The 12,780-nt window shown below is 48.2% G+C and overlaps 2 protein-coding genes across 3 annotated transcripts in view; one reads left to right on the top strand and one right to left on the bottom strand.

Moving 5' to 3' along the window:
• LOC136163875 (protein FAM228A-like) overlaps positions 1-7,130 on the top strand; it is a 50,171-nt gene extending 43,041 nt beyond the window's left edge. The window contains exon 12 of the mRNA XM_065928662.1: positions 7,036-7,130. Within this exon, the coding sequence (XP_065784734.1) occupies positions 7,036-7,063 (28 nt within the window). The 3' untranslated portion in view covers positions 7,064-7,130. The remainder of the gene's footprint in view (positions 1-7,035) is intronic.
• The window catches only part of ITSN2 (intersectin 2), a 119,652-nt gene that overhangs the window by 2,218 nt on the left and 104,654 nt on the right, over positions 1-12,780 (bottom strand). For both annotated transcript variants that reach the window (XM_065928660.1, XM_065928658.1), the window contains exons 29-37: positions 12,058-12,179; positions 10,305-10,411; positions 9,253-9,436; positions 6,617-6,715; positions 4,769-4,936; positions 4,152-4,367; positions 3,466-3,587; positions 2,704-2,786; positions 178-261 (exon numbers count right to left, since the gene is read on the bottom strand). In XM_065928660.1, the coding sequence (XP_065784732.1) occupies positions 178-261; positions 2,704-2,786; positions 3,466-3,587; positions 4,152-4,367; positions 4,769-4,936; positions 6,617-6,715; positions 9,253-9,436; positions 10,305-10,411; positions 12,058-12,179 (1,185 nt within the window). The remainder of the gene's footprint in view (positions 1-177; positions 262-2,703; positions 2,787-3,465; positions 3,588-4,151; positions 4,368-4,768; positions 4,937-6,616; positions 6,716-9,252; positions 9,437-10,304; positions 10,412-12,057; positions 12,180-12,780) is intronic.

Consider the following 12,780-nt stretch of genomic DNA (forward strand, 5'->3'; position numbering starts at 1 on the left):
GAAGGAGGCATCAATACCCTCTGGGAAAATAGAGGAAGAATAATTTTGACCCAATAACCATTTTAGGGGCACTGGAAATACTGACTTTTAAAAAGTGTCCCATTATTCAGTGTACAGAAGAGTCATCAGCAAAGAGCGGGTTTGTTACCACATCTGTTGAATGAAAGAAGCATTTACCGTTTGGTTTACAGGCTTTCAGTTCTGTAGCTTCAATGACATGCACCATCAGACGCCCGATGCCTGAAGACTTCTGAGATCGAGCTACAAAAGAGGAAGATGAGTGACGTTAATTTCTTCTCTGAGAACACAGTGTAGCTATGGCACTAAGCTGTAGATACAGTCTGCCTTTCTAACCAGCCCCAGCACTCCCCAGCCATGCCTGCCACCTGAGCCAAAACTGGCAGACCAGCATGGAGCTGCTCTGGGCCTCCGCCCAGGCTGTGTCACCTGCTAGGGCACCTGGCGGCCATTCTCTGCCCGTGGGTAGCCGATGCACTCTTAAACACACAGGTCCAGGCTCACCGTGTATCATATAGGCTGCCCGGTTTGCAATTCTGGGTCAGTCCATCCCCTCTTCCAGAAGCCATGGTGGAGTGCAGGTTTTTTAAATTCATCCTTGTGTTAACCCCTCAACTGCCTGGCAAGTAGTGATATTCATAAGATCATATTATATTTATTCAGCACTTAGAAGCAGCTACCATTTATTGGATACTTACTTTGTGTTAGGCATTTAAATAAGTTATATTATTTAAACTGCAATGTTTACTCTACAAGGTAGCTCTTTATAACTGCCATTGTCATATATGAGGAAACGGAGTCTTAGAAATGACTGTAACATGTTTATGTCACAGAGTCTCTAAATGACGTTTTAAAACTTAAAACGTCAGACACCAAAGTCTACTTTCTTAACCACTCATCATAATTCCAATTACATGTAAACACTTTAGCTTATAACTTTTACTTATTCTATTTAAGGAGGTACTCAAAGACACTTTTAATATGGGGAGAAATGAGTTAGTGAACTCAGATTTTCTTGGTAAATGTAAAGATAATTAAGCTGGGTTTGCTCCTAGGGGTTTGCTCCTAGGGGTTTAAAAACTAAAGGAAAGCTGCTTGGTGAGCTCCTGACTTTTCAAAATTCAGGGCAAGTAGAACTTTCTTGTGAGAAGCAACTCATCCCCTGTGTGTGCCCTCCCGCCCAGGAGGCCCTTGCATTCAGTCTCCTTGAAGGCGGGGCTGGGCTGTATTCATTTGCAGACTCAGTTAAGCCTAGCACAGGGCCTGGCACAGAGTAAGTAATCAATAAATGTCTAAGAATTGAACACATGGAGAGTGCATAAACGTACATACAGATATTGCTGTGAAGCAAAACTAATAAAGAAAAACTTGATTTATTTTTCACCAATTAAGAGATCATTATATGCCTTCTGAAAAGCTTCAATCATTGGTTTTTCAATAGCAAGACTTTAAAGTACCATTAAAATAGGATTCAGTTAGCAGAAGCCAATTTACACATACCTTTCAGGAGTATGTAACAAAATAAGGGAAACCTGAATAAAAAAACATAAAGAGCTGCAACTCCAGCAGCCAGGAACACAAGTGGGAGGACTGGTCAGGGAAGGGCCTCGTGCCACAGCCTGGTGGGAGACTGGGGGTCTTACCAGGGCTCTGCCACCATGAGAGGACAGGACCAGACAGAGAACCATAGAGAGGACCATAGAGAGAACATGTGGGACTTGGCAGCTGACTAGAGAGGCCTGGAGGCGGGGGTGTCAGGGGGCACGTTTCCAGTGCATGGCCGAGGACAAGAGCGGTCCCCCGAGTGTCTCTGGAGGAGCTACTTCTGGGGGGGGGGGTGAATTAATCCCACGGGAGGGGTGCAGCAGGCGTGTCCGGAGAGCATGGGTTGGAGAGAGCAGGCCGGCTGGAGAGAGCAGGCCGGCCGCAGCCACTGAAACCACCACAGAAGCATGGTGACATGAGCTGGGGAGGCTCAGAGCCAGGGCAGGACTCACGGGGTACAGGGGAAGGAAGCAGGGCTAGGAGCGAGAGGAAGAAAGAAGACAGTGCTGGGAGGAGCCTCTGGGGTGTCATGGGGGCCTGGGGAGGGAGGGACCAGTTTCCTGCTGTCGTGGGTGGGGGGTGGTCGCTGGTCACATGAGCAGACTGCCTGCACAGGGTGAGGGGACAGCAAGTGAGGGAGAGGGGGAGACTCAAGGTCCCCAACCGGGTGTCGGGAGAGGGAGGATGGGTGGGTCCCCAGGAGGGGCCATAGTACAGGCTGGGCCAGAGAGGAGGAGCAGGGTGCGGAGGAGTTGATGGGAATCTTCACAGAGGTGAAGCTGATGGAGGAAAAGGGACCAAGAGGAGGTGGGGCTGGTTATGTGAAGGTCAGACCCTTCGGCCTGGAAACAGAAGTGAAGAATAAGTATGCAGGGAGGAGGGGCAGAGACTCTGTGCCACAGGGGCATCCCAGGGCTTGTCCTGGACAACCCCCATCTGTGTAGCAGGCAGTGGCGGGGCTCAGGAGGCCCCCAGGAGTTTTGAAATGCTGTGGAGGACGTAGTGGGCAGCAAGTCTGGTCTTTCAGGCTGTCCCTGTTTAGTCCCTCTGTGCAGGCTGGACTCTGAAGTTGGGACCCCACCCAGTCCCCAGGGCACCCTGGTGTGGTGAACTGCAGCCCTCCAGGGCACCACCGACTACCTTGATAGGCCTTCTCCCGCTTCTTCTTCTCCGTGTCGATGTACTGCTCAGATGCCGCCTTGATCTTCTGGACCCAGGCCGTCCTGGAGGAGAAGCAGAGCGCAGCCCTCACACATCTCCCTCAGGGTCACTGAAAGCCCCAGAGCTCCGCACTTGTCTCTGAGAGCTTCCTAACCCTAGACCTAGCGTGAATTCAACTGAAGGGCTCGTTTGCTCAATGAGGATCAAGCTGAGAATTTCTAGACAGTTCTTGGTGGCACCAGGCACTTGTCAGGTGCTGGGCACAGGGAGATGGAAGATGCAGTGACAGCTGAGCATGGCGAATGACAGGCTCTGGTCCCGCAGAGGAGCAGCTGCACCAGAGGGGAGGGCACGCGGCTGGCTGGGCAGGGAGGGAGGAAGGCTCCCAGCAGAGGGCAGTGGTGGAGGGCAGCGTCCCGGCTGTAGTGCAGGGGCCTGTGCGGTGCTGGGACGGGAAAGGAGGGCCTCAGCAGGCGAGGGAGCACAGGCCGCCCCTGAAGGGTCGCGGCAGGAAGTGAGGTGTTGGTCTCCCGCTTCAGAAGACCCAGGACAGACCAGAAGCAGAGAAGCGTTAGAGGTGTTTGTGTTCACCAGGCCATCTAAACCCAGGCCTGCCAGTGGGATTGGCAGAGGCAGGGATTAGTAGGGTGGGAGTACAGACTGGAGGTGGGTTATGGCAGGGGGAGAGGTCAGGCTTTCTCCTGGGCCTCAAGGCCGGTCATACATGTGGTCGAGACTCACCTCTCGTTAATGTTGTCTGTTCGAAGGGTGTAGACCCGATCAATGTGAGAGATGTGGAAGACAGGCTCATCGCTGGAAGGGTCTGTGGGCAGTTTCACCAAGGCTTCATTCAGGAAAATGGGCTGAAAGAATAAGGGCCAAAACACAGGCTGTGAAATGGGTCGGAACCCTCCACCCACCTATATCCAGAGCCTTGTCTGTTCCGAAGAGTCTTGCTGAGCAGTGGAGAGGGCTCTAGCTTCCAGAGTATTTTACCCAGGAGAAAAGAAACTCCCTCCTGTTTCAGGAAAGTAAATATCTGTGGTTACCAGCTGTTACTAGAGTGGGGACAGGAGCACAGAGCTCACGTGACAGGGTCTCTCCACAGGCCCTGACACTCGGCCTTTTGCATCAGCCTCGGTTTCTCAGAGAGACCCGATGCTGAATGTGGACGGAGGTGGGACTGCCCGTTGTGTTTGCTGGGGAAGAAGCTGGAATCCACAGCTGGGATCTACAGAGGCTGTCAGAGGGCGGTAAAGGCCCACACTCTTGGCTTCCTCCCTGGGAATGACATGGAGGTGTGAGCTATCTGGAGGCGGGTGAAGAGTCCCCTGAGGATGGGAAGGGCCCAGGCCAGGAAGGAAGTAGGCCCTGAAGGGAGAGGAAACACCTCATTATGTGCCTGGTGCTACTGCCAGGACACTTACCGTCTTATACATCTTGAACTGAGCGTTGGACTTCGAGCTGAAAAGCTTCTCGGAGGCTGAGGAGACCGCGAACTGCTTGACCATGTAGGTGAGAAGCAGGAAGTCGTTGAAGAGGAAGCCATGCAGCTCCTTGTTGCTCTTGGTCTTGTACAGCTTTCCGCTGTGCAGGAGCTTCCGGGGCCCCAGGCAGTTGGTGAGGGAGTTGAAAACCAGTTGCTTAAAGAGAGAAGAAGGTGTCACTTTGCAAGTCCCAGCACCCCTGGCAAGGTCCTGGGCCTGCGGGAGGGGCGGCAGACCTCTCCAGTGGGAATGTGGCTGTAATCATTTACCTTCACACAGACGCGCCTTACACTTATTTCTCTTCAGAGTTCAGACTGGCACAGTGAGAAAGATTACTTAGAAACCCACAGAACACTGATTGTACCAGCTGAATTCAAAGAACACAAAACATAAATCTCTCTATGAGAAAGGACAGTGACAACCCAAGAAGTGGGCAGGATGCTGAGTCTGTATGGGCTGAGCTGAGGCGTAGACTGTCTACACTGGGAGAAGGCATGAACCTGGTTTCCCACCCAGAGCTTGCCAGGCGGCACCCAGCTCAGGCCTGAAGCCCTCACCTCTGCGAGCCCGTCGCACTGCACATGTGTCTGGATCCACTCCAGTCGGTCTGAATTTTCCTTCTCCCGAACGCCTTCATTCACTTGAGAGCAGAGCTCCTCTGCCCGCTCGAGGGCCAGCTTCAGAGAGGAGTGGTCTACGTGATTCTCTGGGGTGTTCTCCAGAATCTGGAGGAGAGGGGCTGTGTCATGTGGAATGTCTTATGTCTTCCACCTGCCCCACCAGCCCAGGTGCTGGGTGCTGGGAATACAACAGTGAGCAAGACAGTTGTTCACCCTTGAGAGGCTCAGGGGCCCATGAGTTCTTGGGGAGACATGTGACTCAGGGACAAGAGGGTGGGCCAAGTACTACATGGACCAAGTGCCCTGCACTGTGGGTCTCTGCTGGCTCTCTGGCTGGGTCTGGGGGAGGTGTAAGGGTGCCTCCCTACTTCCTCCCAGTAATCCAGGTGAACTCTCCAGTATAAACTGGCTGCACCTTTGATAAGTGTGTTAATTTGCTGCAACCATTCATTATATTTTTGGGGTCACTGATCTTTCTGAAAAATCTGCTGAAAGCAGTGAATCCCCTATCACAGGATAAAACAATAAAACAATGATGTCAGCATGTAGGAAAATGCACTCATCTCATTCTGAAGTGATTCTACATTCCTGAAGGTAAAAGGATAGAGAATGCATCTTTGTGTGGTTGCTTGGAAATGGGCTGGCCCACCAGTAGACCACTGTTGTCTGGCTTCCTGGGTTCATGGTCCCTCATTCATAATCACAAAATGTGAAAAACTCTGAAAGCCTAATGCTTTTTTCATTACTCATTTGATGGCAAAGCCTGACTTAAACTGAAGAGATGTACGAATTAAGTCTATGTCTAATGATTATTCATTAACTTCCCTTCAGACTCTGAACATGTTAGTTATCAGTGCTGCCCAGGCTTTGCTGGGGTATCATGTAATACACAGCATTTGAATTATATTCTGTATTCTGAAAAACATCTGGCCCCAAATATTTCAGGTAAGGGATTAACTGTGGATTAACGTGTATTAATGGGTCCGTCTGGTATCAGAACTGTGACATTAGTTCTGTATTAGTTTTGATGTGGCTAATTAGTTCTGACAGGGTCTAACATGGCTTACAGACTGGTGGTCAAGACATAATAAAAGCAACAGTCTTATATTATTTCTACTGTGTTTCTTTGTAAGATGACTGAAATTACCTCAATGATTACTTGCGGAATAATCCTTTGAAGGTCTGCCTTCTCCTTAGATGGTTTATTGGCTCAAGAGGCCCACATGGTGTCAAAAAGGTGAATGGAATTTTAGAGGGACTGTGTGGTCAGCAAGTTGAGGTGGGGACCTCAGTGAGGGGACGTGTCTAGGACACTGAGTTGGAGACTCCTGGGATGTCCAGGTTAGGCATTTAGTTGGCAGATGACTTCAGATCTCAGGGGGAAGACTGGACCCCAAGGTTGTGGGACTAACAAGGGACTCTGTCTGGGCTCAAGATGGGTTCCACAGCTGGAGACCTAGAGGGTGTTGTTCTGTCTAGACAATATACCCTCATGACCCTGAGAGGCCAGAAGCTTCCTGGGAAGGGGGAGGACAGGTAACCCAAATGACCCTGGATATGTCTTTTATTTGCCCATTTCCAGGATTTATCCCTTCAGACTACATGTGTGTGTGTCTGTGGGCACACACGCATACACACACACTCTCTCTCTCTCTCTCTCTCTCTCTCTCTCGGTGCCTGGTGCATCAGACATGGAGTCAGACCATGTGGCAGGCAGCTGGCATGCTTGGAGGCTCCCTGACTGTCAGCCTCGAAGGACCCTGCTTCTCCCCACTGGACACTCACGCTTCTGATGAGGAGTGGGTAGCGGGTGATCCTCTGCATGGGCTTCAGCAGGAAGCTGGAAAGGGGCATCCCTTTACACCGAGGGTCAGATGCCAACTTCTGCAAAATAATTGAGAGGCTCATGAGGAAATCAGAGGCTAAGAAAAGTGAGGGAACACTGGAACTACTCCTCACTTTGACATCTTTCAGATTTTGAATTTCTTTTAAAAACTCAGAATCCAAAATGATACCCATCAGTTTAACAGTAGGAATATCCCACCTCATGAGCCAGACCCCTCGAATACTTTCAGTTCTTTCTTAAGGTGGATTTGACAGGCTGTGCGAGCCTTCCCTCTGTTACTTCCAGGACCATGCTCTCTCAGCTGTCTTCCCAGTCCACTGACCTCAGTCTTCCTCACGCCTTTCTTCTTTCCCCACAGTCTCCCACAACTGAGTCCCACAGTGTAACCCAGACCATCAATGGAGCCGAATTATTCTCCTTTTCATCTGATGTTCCAAAGGCACCTCAATACCTCAACACACCTCAAGGTGATGTCCTCGTCTTCTGTCATAAAAGCATCACCATCTACCTCTACTCCTATCGGACTTGGTAGCATCGTTCTGCACCCACCCACCTCCTCCCCACACACCTAGGAGTCACCGCTGGCGCCAGTCTGTCTTCTAAGCAGCTCTTGATCTCCCCCACTTCTGCTCATCGCTGGGCTTCATCAATGACAATATCATTTACTGAGCACCTAGCTGAGTCAGGCTGACACTGTCCTACTGCTTTTTCTTCACTTGGCTAATTCACACTCATCTCTGAAGACTCAGATTAGCCTCCTCCACTCCAGGGTCTCCTCTCCCTTCCTGTGATCCTTTTCAAGCCCCTATGGCTTTCTTTATCATCACGCCATATCTGGACTGAGTAACAAAGGTAGAGGTACCAAGTTTGAGTGTCTCTATGACCTCCCATTCAGACTGTAGACTCTAGAAGGCCAAGGACCACATTTATTTGATTCTACACCTAGGAGTAGTACAGGATCTAACAGAGTAGCTAGTACTCTAGGATGATCATTTTTAACAACTGAAAAGTAACACATTTATTATAATTTACCTAATTATTCCCCACTTTAAAAAATCGCCCCCTCCTTCTGTTTTTGGATATTCTATGTTTCTAAGATAAACATCTTCATGCTCTTTATTTTGATATCTTCTGAGTGTTTTTAGAAAGCATCATTTTAGAACACAGCTTGTTAGATCTACTTTTAATGTAATCACCACCATCCCTTTCATTTAGAGACTAAACACTTTTTATTTTTGCTACTGTTACAATCGTGGTGATACTGATGTCCTATTTACATTGCTACTTTTATCATTATTTGAAAAAAAAAATAAATCTTTTACTATGATTTGGACAGCAAGGAGATCCAACCAGTCCATCCTAAGGGAAATCAGTCCTGAATATTCACTGGAAGGACTGATGCTGAAGCTGAAACTCAATACTTTGGCCACCTGATTTGAAGAAATAACTCATGTGAAAAGACCCTGATGCTAGGAAAGACTGAAGGCGGGAGGAGAAGGGGATGACAGAGGATGAGATGGTTGGATGGCATCACCAACTCAATGCACATGAGTTTGAGTAAACTCTGGGAGTTTGTGATAGACAGGAAGGCATGGTGTGCTGCAGTCCATGGGTCACAAAGAGTCGGACATGACTGAGCGACTGAACTGAGAAGGTAAATGTCCTATATTTAATATTACAATTGATAATTTAAAAACATTCACATATACTCATAATTCTACATTTATCTAATTATTCTGACTAATGTTTGTTTCTGTGATGTTGGGTTTCTTTCTATGCTTCTTCTAGTTCATTTCCAGGCAACCCCTTGCCTCCCACCAATTGAAGGGTTCTGTCCTCAGTGCTTTATATTGAACCATTTTTGCATTCCTGAGATCATAGTAAGATAAATAACATTAGCATTTACTGAATACTTATTATGTGCTGGTCTCTGTGATAAAGTATTTTAAAAGTAATATCTGATTATGTCCAGGTTACATATGAAGAGACTGAAGGTGCCAAGTGTTAGGAAACTAGCCCCAGTTCCACAGTGAACCGTGTTGGGGCTGGGATTTCAGCCCACACAGTTGGAAGTCTGTCTTATTACAAGCATGATCTTATGTTGCCTCCTGGAATGATCCGATTTGGTTATGTAAGCTATTTTATATTCTTCCTTTGAATAAGACAGGTATAAAAATAAAAACAATTTACAAAATTAAGAAAGTGACATTCTGGATGCTTTTTGGAGTAGAAAGTAGCTGATTTACATTAAGTAGGCTTAAAAAAACATTGCTATTTAAGATGGGCAAAATAATGGTCCCAGAGCCAAGAAAAAATTCAATTCAACAGGAAAGGCAACTCAAAGCAATCAAAAAATTCTCTGCCATATTTGTGTTTCCCCCCATGAACAGAGGAGCCTGGTGGGCGACAGTCCATGAGGCTGCAAAGAGGCAGACACAACTAACGTGACTGAGCACACACAGAAAGTGATGGCCATACCTGTCTCTACTCTTGAGGCCTCCCAGAGGCCTTCACATGCCTCTACCTCCTGGCTCAGAACAAGGCTGGCCTGCCTACATTTGTGGGATGGAGTTACCTTTAAAAATTCTTTGAAGTCCGTGTGTTCGTCTGTCTTCTGCTGTAACAGGGCTGCTCCATTAAGCTGACAGCTGCAGAAGCGGATGTAGGCCTGCATGTGAGACAGCTCAGCGGCCAAGATGTCCCCGATCATATGCACGGGCATCTTCTCACCCCCAGTCTTCTTCCGCACCCGCAGCGCCCTGCAACCAACACACTCTTTCTCACTTCTTATTTAACTGAGTGTCCGTCGCCAATGAACAGTGAATATCTTGGGAGACTAGCAATAATAATGGCCAGCGAGTTACCTAAAGATCTCTAGCACCATGGGGAAAAGTCAGGAGGAGGAGGCAGTTAGGACCTAAAGCTCTGCCTGCCCAGCCAACCTGGGTGAACTGTGAGCAAAGAAGAAGAAAATGAAGACTGCGCTTGGGTGTTCCTTGGTCTTTGAAACTGTTTTGGTTTCAGCTTAAGTTTCTTAGCAAAGTTTCTTTTGAAAGTTTTCTAACTTGTTTTAAGCTGAACCAAGAAGAAAGATATTTCTCTTCTCTGCAGGAGAAATATGGGAGCAAGAGTCCGCAGAGGCGGGGTGTGGAGGTGAAGGTGGCAGTGGATATTGTGCCCAGAGAGCTGCTAAAGCTCAAGGATCGGGGAGAAGCAGCAAGGGTGGGAATGGCTCAGAGCTCCCCTGGAGCCTGTCCTTGTGGGCGGAAGGGACGGAATTTCACACTGGGCTTAGAGGACTGCCAGTCCAGCTGCTTATGTCTGGGTCATAAGCTGTGGCTTCTCTCCTGACTCTAGCTGATACAGAGTCAAGTATGGTTTGGAATCATATGTTAATATATTGTTTAATGACTTCATTTTTTCTTTACTTAATCAAATATTTTGTTATATTTTGCTTCAATAATGATATACTTTACAGTTAGCATTTCATAAAATAATAATAGAAAGCCTGAGGGAGTGGAAAGCAGTAGAAGTTCTTTAAGCAGCTCAGTTGCAGGGAGTGAGGTGGGACTCTTGGTCCCAGGGCTGGGGTGGCCGCTGCCACCAAAGACAGTGCTCACTACTCACTTCAGCAGCTTCGTGTTAGCCATGATGAGCTCCTTCCAGTTAACAAAGATCAAGGCCATTTCTCCTTCAGTGAGAAAACCTGGCTCTGTCATTCGTTTCTGAAAAACCTAGATTCAGAACAAGAAAAGGAAGTCAGCTCTAGGGCAGTACACAGCCGGTGTGGTCTAAAGGAAATTGTATCTTCGTACACGGAAACCAGGAAGAGCAAGGTACTTTGTTGAATTTTAAATTGTAAAATTTCCCTATGTTTTGCTATTTCAGCTCCTATCAGGGCTGATTCTGAGGACTGAATCCAGCAGTCCCATCAACGAGAGTCTCATACCCACCTCCTAGGGGTCTTACACAGGTTAATTAAACTGTGGGCATAAAGCACCCCACACCAGGAGGGCCTGCAGAACTGAGGGAGCAGGACTGTTGTCAGACTGCACCACAGGAGTCTGGAAGCGGTTAGTGAGAAGTGCAGCAAAAGAAACAGGGATGCCTTAACTCAGCCCCAAGACTGACCAGCAAGCACATGTGGATTTCAGAGGCTGGCTGACCGAAGGGGATGTGATAACTCTTTACACTGGTAATCCACAGAACTTAAGGTTTCACAAAGTTCTGATATGCACACACACATATGCATGTGTGTTAGCATATACATGCACATGTGTGTGTAGGTTTCTCAGTTAACTTCACTGATGATGATGTAGGTCATGCTGAGTCAGGTATTATTATTCCCAACTGACCCATGAAGAAATGAAGGCTGAGAGTGACGTCCTCAAGGTCACAAAGCTAGTTTCCACTAAACAACTAGGGAACAATTTTAAAAGCCTTAAGGAAATGGTGACATCATCTGCAACACCTCTCCTCATGTGTAATCTCTCCAAAATACATGTGACATTACTCTGTTGAAACTGTTCTAAACTGATGTTTATAGCATTGAGTTGAACCTGGAGTCCAAGAACTCGGGTAAAAGTCTATGGACTGACATCTCTAAACCTCTATGGTTTCAGAGTCAGATGGAAGATGTCTGGATGCTCCTATGGGAGAGAGACCTGGAGACAAGGTCACTCTGCTCTGAGGCGCTCTGGAAGGACAGGGAGAGCATCTGCTTGTCTGTCCTTTCATCTGCGGATTGACTTGGTTACTGTTTATGCCTTCTGTTGACTGGCTTAGCGTCAGCCTCAGTCAACAGAGGAGCAGAGGAGGATGTGGCGGCCGGGTCCTCTTGGGGGGAGGAATGCTGATGAGAATGCTGTCCACTTGCCTGTGGACAGTGCTTTTCACCCTGAACCCCTGACCCCGACTTGACGCCTCACCCCTGAGAGGGTCTTATGAGGTGGCAGAGTGGTGTTCCAAACTGATACAAACATTAGACGAACACTCCCACTGCCTCACAACTCTGTGGGAAACTAAACTTTATGAAAATGTCAGAAATGTCAGGTGTCAGAGTGGCTGTGCAGACTTCGTGAGAGAAAAGTCTGAGGCGGCACGTTTGCTTCAAGCCTTCCCACCCACCCTGCACCCTTGTCCTTCCTGACAGGGCCACCTCACAGCCGACTGGGTACTGAGTGCCTCTTCTCTCCTCATTCTGAATGACCTAATCAGACAGCAAGAGGTGACTTGAGACTGTCAAGACCCCTCCAACAGGCAGAGGAAGCATTCTGAGAGTGTGAGAGTGCCTGTCGCTGCTGGTGACTTCACTGTCAAAGGCGACACCTCGGTACGAGCCCCCACCCCGTAAGGAGCCAGCAGAGCCTGGCGCCCTTACCTCCACAACGAGCTGCAGGTCATCCACGTACCGCTCCTCCGTCTCAATCAGCTCGTGGATGTAGCCCTGCCTCTTCCTTTCCACCGGCTGCATGGTGTCCAGTGTTTGGAGATCAGCACACCCTGTGGAAAAGCAGGGTAGAGTTTCAAAGTATTATTTTCTTCTCCTAGAAGGAAAGAGACATCTACTGGCAGGATGTGCTGAGTTTACAAATATTGCCTCCAAAGAATCCCATCGCCAGCCAAAGGGCCCTGGGACCCGGGAGAGCAGAGCAGTGTACACCTGCGGAAACTGGATTCGCCATCGGCCCCTCAGCGCTCCAGAGCCGCAAATTAGCAACGCCTGTAACGGCTCAATGTGGCTTGAATGTCTTTCTAAGCAAGTCATGACAGAGTGAAGGATTTTCAGAAACAGCCTCAAAGAGGTCATAAACTGTGCTGAGCTTGTGAAGAACCTATGCTATTCTCGCCATCTCAACACATTTTCAAACTATTGTAATAATTAAAGGAATCAAATGCTTGAGAACAGTGTTTTCCAAATTGCAGGTCATGAGCCATTTGTGAGTCATTCTATCAACTGACTTTTTAAACAGAAACAAAATTAATAAATGAATTGAAGCTACCATGTATACAGGGGGCTTCCCAGGTGGTTCCAGTGGTAAAGAACCTGCCTGCCAATACAGGAGACATAAGAGACACGGGTTTGATCCCTGGGTCAGGAAGA

The sequence above is a fragment of the Muntiacus reevesi genome, chromosome 3 (genome assembly GCF_963930625.1).
Source record: "Muntiacus reevesi chromosome 3, mMunRee1.1, whole genome shotgun sequence".
Classification (NCBI taxonomy): Eukaryota; Metazoa; Chordata; class Mammalia; order Artiodactyla; family Cervidae; genus Muntiacus; species Muntiacus reevesi.